The 17,657-nt window shown below is 39.5% G+C and overlaps 2 protein-coding genes across 3 annotated transcripts in view; both read right to left on the reverse strand.

The window, feature by feature from the left end:
- The window catches only part of VSIG1 (V-set and immunoglobulin domain containing 1), a 65,809-nt gene extending 49,114 nt beyond the window's left edge, over positions 1-16,695 (reverse strand). Inside the window, exon 1 of one of the 2 annotated variants that reach the window (XM_033200932.1) lies at positions 16,650-16,695. In XM_033200932.1, coding sequence (XP_033056823.1) covers positions 16,650-16,656 — 7 coding nt within the window. In that variant the 5' untranslated portion in view covers positions 16,657-16,695. Of the gene's footprint in view, positions 1-16,547 lie in introns of both variants that reach the window. The other variant, XM_033200931.1, reaches the window with a different exon arrangement.
- LOC117077282 (dynactin subunit 4-like) lies at positions 76-3,874 on the reverse strand. Its single transcript, XM_033200933.1, is given in 2 exon segments — positions 76-3,106; positions 3,109-3,874. Coding segments are annotated over 2 exon segments (1,380 nt in total). The 5' UTR covers positions 3,845-3,874; the 3' UTR covers positions 76-2,462.
- Positions 16,696-17,657: the final 962 nt, after the last annotated feature.

A 17,657-nucleotide genomic window follows, 5' to 3' on the forward strand; every position in this document is an offset into this window, starting at 1 on the left:
ACACTATAAACATTTAGTATACAGATGTGTATAGTTTGACCTATAAAATTATTCCTTTAAATTTGGTGGCCAATTTTTTTTTTAAGCTTTGTCTGCTTTATTTCACTACATTAAGTTAAGCAATAAGGCAAAACAGTAACCTGTCATTCATAAAGATCAAGGAGTACCTCTCTGTCCCAAAAGGGACCAAAAAGGATGTTTCTTCACAAATATGCACGACACCTAGCTCATTATGCTGATAAGCATTTCAAACAAAAGAAAAGGTCAGTAGGTGAATCAAATAACAAATCCAAATTAACTTAGCCTAAGTTTCCAAAAGTATAGTTTCAAGTGCTAATGGGATCTAACTTTCCTGTGATAGTGCATACTGACTAGCATTAAAATGTTTGCACCTCATCCAATATAAAAAAGGCAACAAATACAATTCCTAATTCACCAGCTGCAGGTGTTGAACCATTTCTACGGACACACAGAATACTAGCTTGCACTAAAACCTACCTTGAGGAAACATTAAACCAGTGGCTCTATTATTCTGCAAGTTAGTTTGGCTTCTGAAGAAACAAGTTTACGATCGAAGTGTTTTGTGTTTCTGTATATGGGAAAGATGCCACCCATACTTCACATTATTATTTTTGGGAACAAATGCCAGCTGCCTGCCATAAACGCATGACGTGTGTGTAGTCTATGCAAACGTGTAAACATATGACGTATTCTCTACTCTGATGTCCATTTCCTCCACTGGCAAATATGGAGCAGTGATTTCACAGTAGTCTCTAGCAGGTAGTGAAATAAAAATTTGAGACTCTGTGGGGTCACAAAAAAATGAAACTTTTCCTATAGTCTGCAAATTTGTAATTACCCATCCCCCTGCTCCAACTCCTAAGAAGCTAAATCTTATTATTACCATCATGTTAGAAATGAGTATTTTCTTTCTCACACTGCATCACATATATTATTACTCTATGGGACTGTTTCATAAAATTGGCTTGATCTTTGTACAATTAGTACAATTTAGTGTCTTTTAGAGTACAATTTAGTGTCTTTTAAAAGCTTCCTAAATATTTAAAACATTTTCAAGGGAAGCTTACAAGGACTATGTCCCATCTGTATTCTACATTATAATGTAACTGTAATTTTTAAGACTTAAAACAAGACCAAGGTAAACAAAAAATCTGTATTTTCCTCAAGTCTCTTGGCCACTTACTAACAATACTTTTACAGAAAACACGGTGCAGCTGGTGGTCTACTTTGTCAAGTTTCATTTTAGAAAACATCATAGAAATTAAGGTTAGCAACCCAACTCCAGGATACCAAGTGAAAACAGCATGTCTACTGTTAGGCCAGAATTGTGGGCTACTTGCTGAACTATTTTATGGTTTACAATCAAAATGGTCTTATTTGACTCACCATATGACAAAAGTCTTAAACTTAGTAAGGGGGAAAGTTCTTAATATCCAGTTTTGGATTCAAGAGATTATTAGTTAATTTCCCCCTCAACTCACTGGAAAGAATGCTAGTTGAGAATATGCTAAAAATCTAACCTATAAAATGTTTTCTGCATTCCAGAATGAACCTGTCCACTCACGTTTTCTTTGGGTTCTTTTCCAGGTCCCAAACAGAACAACTTAACTGAGTTACAGAGGCAGAACAGGGAAGGGGTAGGGAGTAAGACAAATAAAGATTGTCCCCCTGTGGCAGCATTAATCCCTGGGTATTGTGGCAATATTGAAAACGAATGGAATTTGCTACCCCCTTGACATGACATGTAATTGCTCGCTTCTCAAATTCTTCTTAAAAGATCCATATTTTATTGGGAAAAAGTGTCCCATATTCACTTAGAAAAAGGGGGCAAATGATAGTGCCTTAACAACTTCATAGGTTTTTCCAATCATCACAATACTAAACATAATGTGACAATGCAATTTTTCGGTTATATGGAAATCTATGGCAAAATGGCAGCCATTATGGCAAGTGAAGGGATATGTTTTAGACTGTTAGATGATATTTAATGGAATGCAGAAAGCAGTTGGTACATTGTGACCAATGCTGGATCATTAACAGCAGGTCCACCTTTGGGTTATTAAGTTTCATCTGTGACATTGTGATCCTTAGTGAGATCAGATCAAGAGACAGTACAGTCAGTTTCTCAGGTGGTAAATACAATGCCACTCCAAGGAACACCCATCCCCTTTCCTAGACAGAATTATGCTGCTGTTATTCAATGTGCAGGGCTCAGTGAGGGAGACACAGACTTACTGGTGTCAATAGAGGTGAGAGCAAGAGCAATAGCAGCTACCCCGTGTTCCCAATGTCTTGCCTATGCTCCCACTTTCTTAGCAATAGAATTCCGTAGTGCATGGGTACATCGTTATAAACAAGGCCTAATGAAGCAGCAGCTTCTGCATTTTAACCCAGGTTTATGGTGATACTGTCCTTTGGGATCTGCCCTCCAATGGAACCTTTTAAGGAAGAAGCGGGCCCAAGCTAAGTTCCACATGCTGGGTGAGCCAGATGACTTCTGTCCCCTGGTCACTTTCTTCAATGGGGCGAATGGGGACTGCCAGGTTTTCAAAATCGTGCTTCATCTTGAAGCACACGGTCACTTCACCCTCCTCACGTTGTGGTGTAACTTTGATGAAAATACCCACTTTGTTGGCCTTTCTGAAAGCTATAATGTCGGGATCGTCCTGAAAGTCTTGAGGTTCTGCCAACTCATCGTACTCTGCTGCTGCATCCTTGCCAGCTAGAATGAGCTCTTTGGGAGGCACCACCACCTTAGCAGTGCTGTTGATATCATCAGGGTCCCCCTCCTCACACTCCAAGAGAGTCACATGGGTGAGGTTCTCAACTGGATTCGTAAGAGTCAGGAGGAGCTGGCTCTCCTTCATGTAGCGAAGGTTGGGAATTGACATGATTCTCACTTCTGGAATATAATTGACAGCAACCAGTTGGATTTTGAATTTGATTGATGTTGGGTTAAATTCTGGCTTGCTCAAATTATGTTCACATTTACGGCAGCGCAGGGACCGTTTGATCAGAAGATGTTTGTGGCGAGGATACAGCTGTGAAGCACAGACTGGCTGGAAGTCAGGCTGTAACAGACGCTCTGAAGGGTGGTTACTTCTGTTAAATTTACTGGTCTTGTATAATAGTCTTCAGGTAGAGGTTCCACTTCATCCACAGCCTGAGCTGGCTCAATCTTTATCTCTTTCTGGTCCTCTCCTTCTTTAAGGGAAAGTCCGGCAAGGGTACTGATGGATGCACCAGCTCGTGGTCGCTGAAGCCTGGTTCCAAGACCATATTTGTCCGAAAAAGCCAGAGGCATATAGTTTCTACGTCGTGCCAGTTTCTTGCGATCTCGCTCAACCTTCTCTTTCTGAGCAAGCTGCTGGTAATATTCAATCAATTTGTTCATCCGTTGTGTGTGAGGATTTTCAGGTTCCTGCCAGCCGCCACTAGCTACAGATTTGTCTGTCATGCCCACATCTCTAGACGTCCAGCGACAAAATCCGCATGCCAGGTAATAGGCTTTCTTCATGGTGGTCTTGGCTGGGTCATCTGGAAGCTGTGTGGAGATGCTTGTGGCCCGGGTAGAGAGGGTGTGCATGCAGCCAGGACAGTCAAAGCAATTGGCACATCTATTCTTTTTTAGTTTGGCTTCAGCCGACGGCATATTTTCTAAACAACTGGGACAATAATGGGAGTCCACCTCGTGGGATACACATTCCAATGATCGCAGTTCGCTACAGTAGTGGCAGAAGTAGAGCTGCGAGAGCGGGGCCCGAACCTTCTTTTCTCCCTGGACTAGATAGAGAACCCGGTCCGACTGCAGCAACGACGCCATCTTGGGGAGGGAGCGGTGGCCAATATTTTAAACACTAAAATATTTCACATAAAAATCCAAAATTCTTGCTTTTCTTGAAATACCAGAATATCACACCCAACCGCGCCCACATGGCTATGATTGCCAACATCTAAGCAGGAGTTATCTCCACTAAACCGAGCTCTGGCTCTCCAGTTTGTCAAAGCCCCAAACTAGCCTTTTTCAGTGATTATGTTATGGCTGATCCTCAAGCTCTGGTATGGCCAGGAAGTGGCAAAGCTTGGGATTTGAGCCTTTCTCCATAAAGCCCATACTCTTACCCAGTACATGATTAATGATTGGCACACACAAAAAAAGACACTCCATAATACTGTATTTGAAGAAGGAACACGCTCATTCCATTGTCTCCTACTGAAAAGTATTTGCCTCCGTTTCTACCCTGGCAAATCCTGCCCTGTCTCTCAAGGCCCAGCTCAGGTGCAGCCTCCTTCATGAGGTCTTCCCTGATTTCATGCTCCCCACCCCAACAGGTGTGGCTAAGGGATGGAGGACATAAAGGCAACAAAACAGGGATGTGGAGGGGTATTTGAAGGGCAGATCGTTGGGATCGTTAGAGCTGGGCTGTAGATAGAAGAAAATATCGGAGGTTTGAACTTTGGAATTTGTGCATCTGAGTGGGGAGTGCATACATGGTGGAAGCTGAGAGACAACTGTAAAAGAATTAAAACAGACCATAGTTTTTCCTTGCTTGAAACTTTGTCTCCTTTTGTTTTATCTTCTTGTTTTCCTTTTTTTCCTTCCTATGTCTCCACTTCCTGTACCTTAATTGGCATTAGACAACTCACCAGCTTACAAAGATTACATTTGAAAGAACTGTTCTAACAGTAGCCAAAATGAGATTGCACCAATGATCCTGAGAAACCAGAACAATTTCCAACCATTCCAGCTGGAAGTTTTGCAGCGGTTACAGATAAAGAAAACTGCAAGCTGGGACAAGACCACAGTCACAGAAGAGATGAGGAGTCTCCTTTGCTTGTCCTATGAAAACCCGATCCTACTTTGGCTCAAGGAGTTACTTACCATTGAGTTGCTTGTTCCCTGATGCACATCCACTGAATAAAGCCTCTAACCTCTATTTGAGTCACTTTAACTATTATGGTCCTTAACAGTTTTGTTACTGACTCCGATTGGGTCTGAATAGACCCTTGAGCCTACTGAGGTTTCAGATAAAGACAGGATAAACTGAGGGACCTTCTTCCTCCCTTCTTGGAGGGCCCTATTGGGTCAGATAAGTCCTGTTCCCACTCAGGTGCTCCAATTTTTTGTTGTGTCAAGGAAGTTCCATGTTTTGATTCTTTGGAAGGGTTAACCTATTTTCTGACTAAAGTCATTGCCTCTATTTTCCTTTTGTCTTCCAGAGTTGTCTGGCCTTTCAGGTCTCCAAGAACAGAGAATTAGATGATGATCATAATGTAGGACCAGGCCCTTCTCCTTTCTTCTGCATTGAACCTTTTTTGTTATGAGCTAAGTGGTATGACCTCAAGGAAGACAATTTTTAGCTGCAGTGGTTCATTTGGGACTCTTGGGACATGTCACAGCGCAAACATTTGCATGATTCCTTAGAGCAAAAGGAAATCAGATAACATATTCCCAATGGACAGCTTTCCTTAAGCCGTAAGAAGAAGCTGAAGAAAGAAACAATTCAGAAAGATTCCAATCTGTTGAGTCTTCTTTTAAAACATCCTCAGCTGTCTCTCCTCCAAAGATCTCCTCCTTTCTATCTAACTCTATTTCTTCCCCTTACAATCTGACTTTCTCCTGGCCTCCCTCCTCTTCTGCTTTCTGTCCTCTGCTCCCCTCTCTTTCTCCTCCTTTTCCCCTTTCTCACCTTCCTCTCACCTTTTGACCCATACCTTTACCCTCTCTGGATATGCAAAGCCAAATAGAGAGGAGAAAGTCTTTTAAAGGCAATTGGTGAAGGTTTTCACTCTTCCATCGACTAAGGAATAATCCAAACCTGTGAGCAAGGGTGTGATAAGTCTGTTTCCAATTTTAGGGACCAATAATAGAAAGCACTTTTAAGGAATGCTCAGGGTTGGGCATTAACACTAACACTCCAACAACAATCTGCACCTTCTTTACTAATGGACTTAATCCTGATATATCAGATACTATTCAGAAGCATAAAACAGGCTGGCAGACCACATCCACTCATGATTTACAACACTTTGAGTTCGGCAGACTTTAAACCAGTATTTTGTGGAAAGCATAGTAAATAAGGTGAAAATCACACTGCAAACTTATGTCATTACAACTTGAACAGCCTGGGGGAAATAAAAAGGCCCTCCACAATTAAAACACAGAGAGACACAGACACTTGCAGATATTGCAGAGAAAAAGACACTGGACCTGCAATCATCCTGCTGTAACAAAGAAACAAGACACTCGAGTTGCTAGATTTAGCAAATAAAAATGAAAAATATATGAATTTCAAATAAATAAGTAATATTTTAGCATAAGCATGTCCCATGAAATGTTGAGTACACACTTGTACTAAAAAATGATTCATTTCTTATCTGATATTCAAATTTAACTGCACTTCCCATATTTTATCTGGCAACACTATACAGGTTACTCAATCTGAAATAAAGCAATTCTCCTTCTCCAAGGAAGGTACCCTTCAAAATCCTCGATTGTCTTTGGATCAGTAAGGAGAAATAACTCTATTTATTTGTGAATGACTATCCAAGCTCATTTTTAGTAGACCCTGGAGACACACTCTCCATCATTAATTCCTTCTAGTTTCCTACCATCCTTCCTCAGAATAATTTTTAAAAGCTCAGTAGTGGGACTTATCTGTTGAACATATTCACTCCCTCTCTCTAACCATTTGCTTATCTCTTTGGGATACTTAACCTCTCAATATATCTTTCTCTTCTGTCTTCCACCCTCCCTAACCTATACAGATGGACCTTTTGGCTCAATGGGGAACTACTATTAGATGTATATCCAAAGGTCTTTTTCTTGATCTCTCAGTCTCTCGTGACCCAGTACACCATCCTATGGTGGCTTCCCTCAACTCCTATGCACTCATTCTTAGTCCTCTATTCACCTCATTCACTGCATTCAATGAAGCCCCCTCGTACGTCTCTCAGCTTCTCAATCATAATCTCAAAGACTTACAATTTCCCTGATCCTCTGCCTTGATCAAATTGTAGGTAACTTGCTCTTATGTTCATCTGATTTAACCTCATCTCAAGAAGACTATCTCAGAAACTTTGTTTATAAAAGGAAATACTGTAAGGACAAATTTGTAAGAATAATTTACTGTTCAAATTACTATATAAAAGGACAAATTTGTAAAATAAATTACTGTTTCCTTAGGCCCAAGTTCACTATCTAAGCCATGGTATATCCTAGGGAGGCAAATTCCTCCTGGTGGATAGGAGTAGGGTCATTCAAAATTGCCCTTGCCCTATAACCAAAAGACAATTTAGAGGATTTCTGTGACTTATAGGATATTGCAGGTGGTAGATTGCCAACTTTTCTGAATTAGCTGGCACCCTCAGTAATATGAATTAAAATGGTATTCCTGAGCTTCTTCTGCCTTGGATGGTCACTACAGAGTTAGCCATTGACCAACCCAAGGCATTTCATTTTGGGTCACCCCAAAATTATACTATCATTTTTTGGTTTATATATAAAAGGGATGGTCAAGATCTTGGAGTTTTATCTTAGAAACATGATGAAAATCAGAGACTCATTGGGTATTACAATATTGCTCTCCATCCAGTAGTTAAACATATCCCTCTTGCCTGGGGGCAGTAGCTGTCACTGCATTTAATCTTTGGGTCACCTTTTCACCTAATGGTACCTAAAGAAGCTCAGACCCTTCTCATCACCAAAGCACCCAGCATTTCTCTGCTTCTAGACTCATTTCTTATGAATTATTGTTTCTGTCCTCAGCTCACACCATCATCTATATTAGGTGTCTATAGGAATACTGTACTCTTTTTAAGAAAATTGAGATACGATTCACATACCATAAAACCTATTCTTTTAAAATGTACAATTCCGTTGTTTTTCATGTTTTACAATGTTGTGCAACCAGCATCACCATCTAATTTCTGAACATTTTCATTTTCTCCCAAAAAAATCGTTAAGCAGTCACTCCTCATTCTCCACCTGGCAACCACTAATCTTCTTTCCATCTTTATGAATATTCTTATTCTGAACATTTTATGTAAATGAAATTATACACTATGTGGCCTTATGCATCTGGCTTCTTTAACTTAGCATAACATTTTCAAGGATTATCCATGTTGTAGCATGTATCAGTACATTATTTCATTCTTTTTTTATGGCCAAATAATATTCCATTATATGTTTATCCATGCATCAGTTGATGGACAAGTGGGTTGTAGCCACATTTTGGCTATGATGAATAATGATGCTTGAACATTTGTGCATAAGATTTTCTTTGACGATAGGTTTTCAGTTCCTTTAGGTATATATTTAGGAGTAAAAATGCTGGGTCATATGGTAACTCTATGTTTAACTGCTTGAGGAACTGCCAAACTGTTCCACAATGACTGCACTATTTTACATTTCTACCAATAATATATGAGGTTTCCATTTTTCATATCCTCACAGTTGTTACTACCCAGCTTTTTAAATTATATCCATCCTACTGGGTGTGAAGTAGTATTCAAATGTGGTTTTGATTTGCATTGCCCTAACGACTAATGATGTTGAGCACCTTTTCAAGTGTTTATTGGCCATTTACATATCTTCTTTAATAGTGTCATAATCTTAATGCAGCTAATTTATTTCCTCTTTCAGAGAAGGTGAAAAATCTCATGATTATTTAACTTGAGAAATTTATCTGCCTCTCTCTGATCTTCTTGAAACTCCTCTACAAAACTCAGACTTAGAATTATTTGTAGATTGGTCATATATTGAGACTGAACAAGTGTATTTTCAAGTTAAGTACGCTGTCACTACTTCCCAAGAGCTTTTTTAATATGACCACCTTCTTGAAGTCAAGTTAGCATAACCAGCTGAATGTACAGGCTTAACGCTAGTCTACCAAGCTAGCAAAGAATAAAAGGGCTAACATATACACAGACAACAGATATGCCTTTGGTATGGTTTATGATTTTAGCATGCTATGGAAACAACACAGCTTCCTAACAGCTTCTGGTACTTCAATAAGCAGCATGAGCACATACAAGCTTTACTAGATGCTTCACTACTCTCTCAAGGAAGTGACTATAATTAACGTCAAATCTCATACTAGGGAACAAACCCATAAGCAAAAGGAAATGCCCTGTCTGACCAGTGTGCTAAACAGGCTGCTCTCACCACATTCAATTTGTTCAGCATATTATAGATAACCTGGTTACTGCAGATTACTTCCATGAAACTTTCAGCAAATTGCAGTTAAAGCACCAGACTCTGAAAAAAGATACTGGGAGAAATCTGGGTGTTCTCTCCAATCAGATAGGTTCCTATGGAGACACCAAGACTACACCTGGTCTCTCTAGTCTCTCTGAAACAGAGCTTGATGAAAATTTTGCAGGTTATGATTCATAACAGTAAATAAACTTGAAAACTATTCTCAGACAACATTGTTGGGAAAATTTTAAACAGATAAGAGCTGAAGTCTCTAGTGCATGTTCCATCTATAAGATTCATAACCCTGGAAAAACTGCTAAGGTGAGACATAGACAGGAAGGAACCACAGCTTTGAGGATCCTTCGAACATTTACAAGTGAACTTTGTATAACTTCTTTTATCACAAGGATTTGAATATGTATTCATTACTGTCTTCCTTCTCTCTGGATAGCCAGAAGTTGTTCCTTTTAGCCTTCCTTGTGACAGAGATACTCATTTTACCAGGACTATAATCTAGAGAACTTGTAAGGTGTTGCCTGATGGCCAGAAATTACCCATCTCAGCCATTCAGGAAGAACGTAAAGTGCTAATGGTATTTTAAATAATGTTTATTTTTGTCTAACTTTTATAAGTGAATATGTACATTATTGAAAAATTAAAAACACAGAATCATCCACAGTCACACCCAGCTTACAGCTTGAAATATCTATCTAAATCCTTATGTGTGTACACACACAATCGAGCATGCATTTGTATGTGGTTGAGACCATACAGTATGAATCTTTACTAGTTCAAAGAATATCATGAATTTTTATCAATTCAATGTCCCAAAGTCATAAATATTCTGAAAATCAATAATATACAACACCAACTCAATCTGGAAAGAAATGTAATCCTGCCTTCCATGGGGACAAAAATTTCATAAAAGGCAAAAATTATCTGGATAAAGATTTTGGCAGACTTACAATTAAACTACTTTATTCCCTTAATGCTCTACTTAAAATGAGACAAAAACAATAGTGAACAATAAGTATAATGCTTCTAAGGGAATTCATTCTTAGATCTATACTACTAAAATATTACCCAAAAGATATGTTTCCATTGAATTATTCGACAATGTTTGTTTTATATAACAATTATAAACATAAATTCCTCTAATGTAGAGCCTGAAAATACATGAAGCAAAAATTGATAGAATTGAAGTGATAAATACATAGTTCTACATTCATAGTGGGAAAATCATATCCCACATTCAACAATGACTGGAACAAATAAAGAGAAGATCACCAAGGAAACAGAAGTCTTAAACAACAACATGAGCCAATTTGACCTAATAGATGTCTAGAGAGCAATCCACCCAACAATAGAAGAATAAACATTCTTCTCAAGTACACATAAAACATTCTCCAAGATAAATCACATAGTAAGCCACAAAACAAGTTTCAATGAATCTTAAAATATTAAAATCACATTAAGTGTGTTCCTTGGTCACAATGGAATTAAATTAGAAATTAGTAAAAAGAGGAAATTTGGAAAATTCACAACTAAGTTAAAACTAACCACTCCTAAATAGCTACTTGAGTCAAAGAAGAAACCACAAAGTAAACTAGAGAATACTTTGAAATGATGATGATGAAGATGAAAACATAACATACCGAAACTTGTGGGATGCAGCAGAAACAGTACTCAGAGGGAAATTTGTAACTGTAAATACTACGTTATAATAAGAAGAAAGATATGCAATTGATAACCTAATTTTGTACCTTAAGAAACTAGGAAAACAGGAGGAAACTGATCTGAAAGCAAGCAGAAGGAAAGGAATAATAAGGATTAAAGAACAAATAAATGAGATAGCGAACAGAAAACAATAGAAAAAAAACAGTGAAATGAAAAATCAGTTTTTTAAAAGAACAGTAGAAACTCACAAACTTTTAACTAGACTGACCAAAAACAAAAGACTCAAATTACTAAAATCAGGAGTCAGACTCAGGACATTACTACTGACCTTACAGAAAATTTTAAAAATGTACTATCAGAAAATACTATGAACAAATGTATGTCAACAAATTAGATAATCTAGATGAAATGGAAAAATTCCTAGAAACACACAAATTATAAAAAATGACTAAAATTAGTTAAAAATCTAATGTAAAGGAATTGAGTCAGTGTTCTAACTGTGTTTTTACAGATTCTGTATTTGTCTGTTTGGCATCCATTAATTACAGGGCCAAACTAGTGGCCAAGTTATCTACATCTCCCCTGCAATCCAGAGCCTATACTCGGAACTACCTCCTTATCTACCTCTCACATATCAAGCCAGCATTTCCCCTGCCCTAAATCAACCCAGGGTCAGGTACCGGACAACTAGAGAGCGTTCCTATGTCCCAAAACCCACCAGAATTATTCAAAGTAGCCAACCCTAAGCTGTTTCTCCTGCCTTGCCTTGCTTTTCCTATGGAAACTCCAATAAAGGCGCTGGCATAAGCTTCCCTCATTTCTTTCTGCCTCCTAACCAACACTGGTGCTTCCCCATGTGACCCTGTGCGGCATGGTGCATTCCCTTCTCTTGGGAAATGTAATTAACAAAACTTTTCAATGGGATTAGCATCTCTGTCTGTTGTCATTTTTTCAGCTCTATAAATTAAAATCCTGTGGGTACAATTGAGACAGTCAGTAAAAAGAATTAAAAAAATGCCAACAAAGAAAAGCCTAGGACCAGACGGTTACACTGCTGATGGTTTAACAAATAATTAAATAATTAAAACCAATCCTTCTCAAACTCTTCCAGAAAATAGAAAAGCAGTTAACATGTTTCAATTCATTCTATGAGGCCACATTACCCTGATACCAAAGTCAAAAACTACAAACCAAAACTCCTTATGAATATAGACACAAAATCCTCAACAAAATGCTAGCAAACTCACATGTTAACAGACTATACAACATGACCAAGTAAGATTTATCCCAGGAATACAAGATTAGTTCAATGTATGAAAACAATTAATGTAATACATCATATTAATAGACTGAAGGAGGGGGCACATGATCATCTCAATAAATACAGAAATAACATTTGACAAAATCCAACACTCCTTCATAATAAAAGCACTGAAAAACTAGGAATAGAAAGGAACTTCCCTAACATGATAAAGAACATTATTTCAGTCCACTTTGCATTGCTATAAAGGGATACACGAAGCTGGGTCATTTATAAAGAAAAGACGTTTATTTGGCTCACGGTTCTGCAGGCTGTACAGGAAGCATAGCACCAGCATCTACTTCTGGTGAGAGCCTCAGGAAGCTTTTACTCATGGCAGAAGGTGAAGTGGGAGCAGATGTGTCACATGATGAGAGGGGAGAAGAGAGATGGGTGAAGGTGCCAGGCTTTTTTAAACAATCAACTCTCACATAAACTAATAGAGCAAGAACTTACTCAGTACCACCTGGAGGGCACCAAGTCATTCATGAGTGATCCACCCCTATAACCCAAATACCTCTCACTAGGCCCCATCTCCAATTTGGAAATCAAATTTCAACATGAGCTTTAGAGGGGACAAGTATCAAAGCTATTTCAGGCATCTACAAAAACCCCACAGACAACATCACGCCCAATGATGAAAAACTGAATCATTTCCTGCAAGATCAGGAACAAAACAAAGATGTTTACTCTTGCCATTCCTATTTAACATTGTATGGGAAGCTCTAGCCAGGGAAATTAGAAAAGAAAAAGAAAGAAATGACAACCATATAGGAAAAGAATAAAAAGTACTGCTGATTACAAATTACTAGGTCTCATATATAGAAAACCTGAAATATCCCCAAACAATTAGAGCTAAAAAATGAGTCCAGTGAAGTTGTGGGATATAAGATTAATACTTGAAAATCAGTTATATTTCTTTACAATAGCAATGAAAAGCCTAAAAATAAAATTTAGTAAATAATTTCATTTACAGTAGCATCAAAAAGAATAAAATACTTAAGAATAAACTTAACCAATGAAGTGAAAAAACTGTACACTGAAAACTACAACACTTGTTGAAAGAAATTTTTTAAAACCTAAATAAATGGAATGGCATCTCATGTTCATGGGTTGGAAGACTTAATATTGAGATGGCAATATTCATTGAATTGATCTACAGACTTAAAGAAATTCTTAATGAAATTCCAGCTGCCTTTTTTAGAGAAATCGACAAGCTGATTCTAAAATTCATACGGAAATACAAGGGACCTAAAAAAACCAAAGCACTCTTTAAAAGCAGCAAAGCTGGAAGATTAACATTTCCCAATTTCAAAACTTACTAGAAACCTAGATTAATCAAAACAGTGTGATACTGTCATAAGGGCAGACATATAGATCAGTGGAATAGAATTGAGTCCAGAAGTAAGCATGTAAATCTATGGTCAACTGATTTTTGACAAGAGTGCCAAGACCATTCAATGAAGAAAGAATAGTCATTTCAACAAATGTTGCTGGGACAAATGAATACCCACATGCAAAAAGCATAATTTTTGTTTTTACTCCTATTTCACACCATATGCAAAAATTAACTTAAAGTGGGTCATATATCTAAATGTAAGAGCTAATATTATAAAATTATCAGAAGAAAACATAGGTGTAAATCTTTGTACTTTGGATTAGGCAATGTTTTCCTAAATATGACACCAAAAGTATAAGCAATGGAATTAAAATAGATTGGACTTCACCAAAATTAAAATTTTTTGTCTGTCAAAGGACATTATCAAAAAAGTAAAAAGACAACAAAGAGAATGGGAGAAAATATTTGCAAATCATATATCTGACAATGGTCTAGTATCCATAATATACAAGTACAATTACAGCTCAATGATGAAAAGACAAACAACTCAATTTAGACTTTCCACTTCAAAATGCTGGCATAGAAACAAGCTGGTTCTACTTTCTACCCTCAAAACCAAAAACAAATATACGGCATTGAGATTATCACCAGCAACATCCCATAACTCAAATATGAGGATGAGACAGTTCCCAGAGCAACAGAGAAGTGAAAAAAGCTATGAGCAGAGGTTAGAGGATCAAACTTCCCTATTTGTAATACCCCTTCTCCCAATCTGCCCAGCACTAAGTGCATAGAAAAATTTTCCCCAATTCATAGTTTCCACACTGGAAAAAATGTGATTGAGGTAAACAACAGCTTCCCATCATCTTAGGTTACCTGACAGGAGACCTGTCTCTGCCTCAACTCATGAGAAGCATTGGGAGTACCTGAAGAGAGGAATATTCCTGTAGACAGCCATAGACAAGTAGGGGAAGTGGGACTGCCGTCCTCAGCCCTGGAAACTCTGCTGTGTAAATAAGCCAAAAGAGATGCCAAAACAGATTAGCTGTTCAGCAGCACTATGCTGTAAGAGGTTCATTCCACAGATCTCCAGACATGAACCTCTGACCAGCCTTCCCATACCAACAGGATATCCTATTTGGGACCTTCCCCATTTCGGACTGGTGGCACCCTGATTGAGTACCAAGAACTGAGGAGGCAAACCTGGACTTAAAGCGCCATCTAGTGCAAAAAAAGAGGCAGTGACCTAGTGGGAAAAAAGAACAACAGGTAAATTGCTAAGAATCTCCAATCAAACGCATCTGATAAAAACCAAAACAAGCCAGACAGAGAAGACTGGTATAAATAACTAATCCTTCACTGCACAGACAGAGAAGACTGATATAAATAACTAATCCTTCACTGCAAAGACATAGATGTACATACACAAGAAACAACAGAAAACACAAAACCAAGACCTCCTCAAATAGACAAAGCAAGCAAGCAACCAGTGATTTACACCATAATTAGATGATGATACTTAACCTCTCTGACCAAGAATTCAAAATAGTAGCTTTAAGGAAACCCAATGATCTCCAGGATAACACAGAAAAGCAATTCAGAAATTTATCAGAAAAATTTAACAAAGAAATGATTTTTTAAAAAAACATATAGGAATCTTGGAACTGAAAAATACTTTTGTTGAAATGAAAAATTTATTAGCAGCTTCCAACAGAAGAATGGATCAAGCAGACAAAAGAATCAGTAAGCTCAAAGACAGGCTATTTGAAAATACACAAATGGAAAAAGAAAAAAAGATAAAAGGAACAAAGATCACCTACAAGATATAGAAAACTACCACTGGTGAGGGGTTCAAGACGGTTGATTAGAGGCATCTCTTACTTGCCTCCTCCACTAGGAAAAACCAAAATAGTGAGTAGATAATCATACTTTGAATAGATCATCCAAGAGAATACTGAAATTCAACACAGAAGTGGCAGGAAACACCCAGAGCAAGAAAGGAGAGTGAAGCAAGGTGCCCGCTAACCAAGATTGGCTGGGAGCCAGGAGAGACTCTCCAGTGGGGGAAAGAATAACCACTCCCAGTGGTTCCTGCTTCAGGCTTCTAAAATCCTAGCCGTGGTAGAGTCCCCCAACCCTTGCTGGCCGAAGACTAACATAGAAAGTTCTCTGGAAACTGTGTGAAGGCCTTGTTTCAGAGGGAAAACTCACGCTGGGTCCCACAAACCCGCAAGTTCTAAGCAGAGTCAGCATGGCACCATTTTGAAAGCCCAATCCACACCAGACTACATGCTGCCTTGCAATTAGGGCTGAGGCAGAAGCCACAGAAAACAATTCTAACCTCCCCTGAAGAGGGGTGGCTGCACATTCTCGTGCGCAAAGGACAGATTCCACTGCCTGCAACTGCTGCAGCTGCAGACACTGTGGGCCAAGGTACAAGTGAAGCCCATGCTCCTTGACTCTCTGCCTATGGCTGCTCCCAGGGAAGGCAACCTCAACCTGTTCAATAGCAGGGCTGCAGCACAGCCACGCAACCTCCACCTGATCATTTCACTGGTGGCATAGGGCTCACCCTGCCCATGCATACAAAAGCCAGCACTTGTATGCAACACGGCGGGGGGCATGAGGCACAATTTGGCCAGGCTACCTCCACCCCAGTACACAAGCACATCGGACTCTGCAGATCACACAGCTCAGTTCACCATCGTGGCACCTGAGTAATTCTCCTGGAGTCTGAAGTCAGGCACACTCAACCTCTGCTATCACCACAACTGGCACCCACTTGCACATGCCACTTGCAGGTCTGGGCACCAGCCCTCTCAACTCATCACAGCTCCTGCCAATACCGGAGCGGAGCACTTACATCCCAAAGGGTTGTCTCACCACTGGTACTGACATTGCCCATGCTATGCTCACTGCCCAGGGTCTTGAGAACCTGTTCACCTGCCTGGCCCACTGCTGCCACTTCCGGCACCCAATTAAGCCACCTGAAGGCCCCAAAATTAGCTGAACTGGACACGCTAACACTGGTGCCAGCATATGCTGCCCTGAGGCCCAAGAACAGGAGCACTCAGTGCACCGTTACCACCACGAGGGCCCAAAGACTAGCTTACCTGTCATCCCAGTCCCCAGCAGAACTTCACTGTAACTTCCACTAACAACCACACTCTAAGCCACAAAGGAAATGACAGACACCACTGATGTTGTTTACAGACAAAGAAATCATACAGAGATTACACTACACTTCATGCACCCAGAATCAAAGACAAAGTGCCCTACTCAAGTAACACCACAGGTACACCTTCAAAAAAAAGTCCTCCTCTGTGAAAGCAAATTCTAAACATTGGAACAAGCAACTATGTAGATGTAGCAAAAATTTCTTTTTTACTTTGGGAAAAAAAAAAGCTAAAAGCAGCCTTTTCAAATTATATACAATACACTAGGCCCTCTTAAAGGGAACAGAAAATCTTTCCAAAGTGTATTGGACACTTTCTATTGGCCAAAAGTGGCTCTTTATTTTACTTTTTCTGTCTTCCATTATCAAAGTCTGGTAGAATAAAGACAAAGCATTGGTCACTAGATCCCTGCACTTGTGTTCGTCCAGGGCTCCACACAAATGACTGGTCTGGCAAGTCCTTTATTTATTGTTGCCAGGGCCAGGTGACATCTTATCCAAATGGGACACAGCAGTGACTCCAAATCCCCAGACCTGAGTGAGCCCATTGTCTAAAGCTGAGGTGACCCAGCTGGCATCCACACTGACCCACCTTCTCAGACCTCAAGGCCCCTCAAAGCCCTCCTAAGCATTTGGGCTGCGGCCATTCTTCCTGCCCCACCATGTCTGCTGCCCAAAGACACCACATCCTTGATGGCCTGACCAGGCTGGGCCAAGAAACAAGCAGCAGCAGGCACTGCCTGGGCCTAGGGAGGCCACCGGGGCCATCAGGTCACTGAGAAGGGAGTGGGTGTGGTCGCTGCTATCTCAGGACGAAGACTAGCCTGATTGTGGCAGCGAGGGTTCTAGGTTACCAAAGCATCAAAGCCACTGGTCACCCCCAGGCATCCAGCTCATAGGCCAACCCGGTTGGGTGTTCTCTGGGATTAGAACTCCAATTCTCACC

This window comes from Trachypithecus francoisi, unplaced genomic scaffold (genome assembly GCF_009764315.1).
Source record: "Trachypithecus francoisi isolate TF-2019V2 unplaced genomic scaffold, Tfra_2.0 Lachesis_group6, whole genome shotgun sequence".
In the NCBI taxonomy this organism is placed as follows: Eukaryota; Metazoa; Chordata; class Mammalia; order Primates; family Cercopithecidae; genus Trachypithecus; species Trachypithecus francoisi.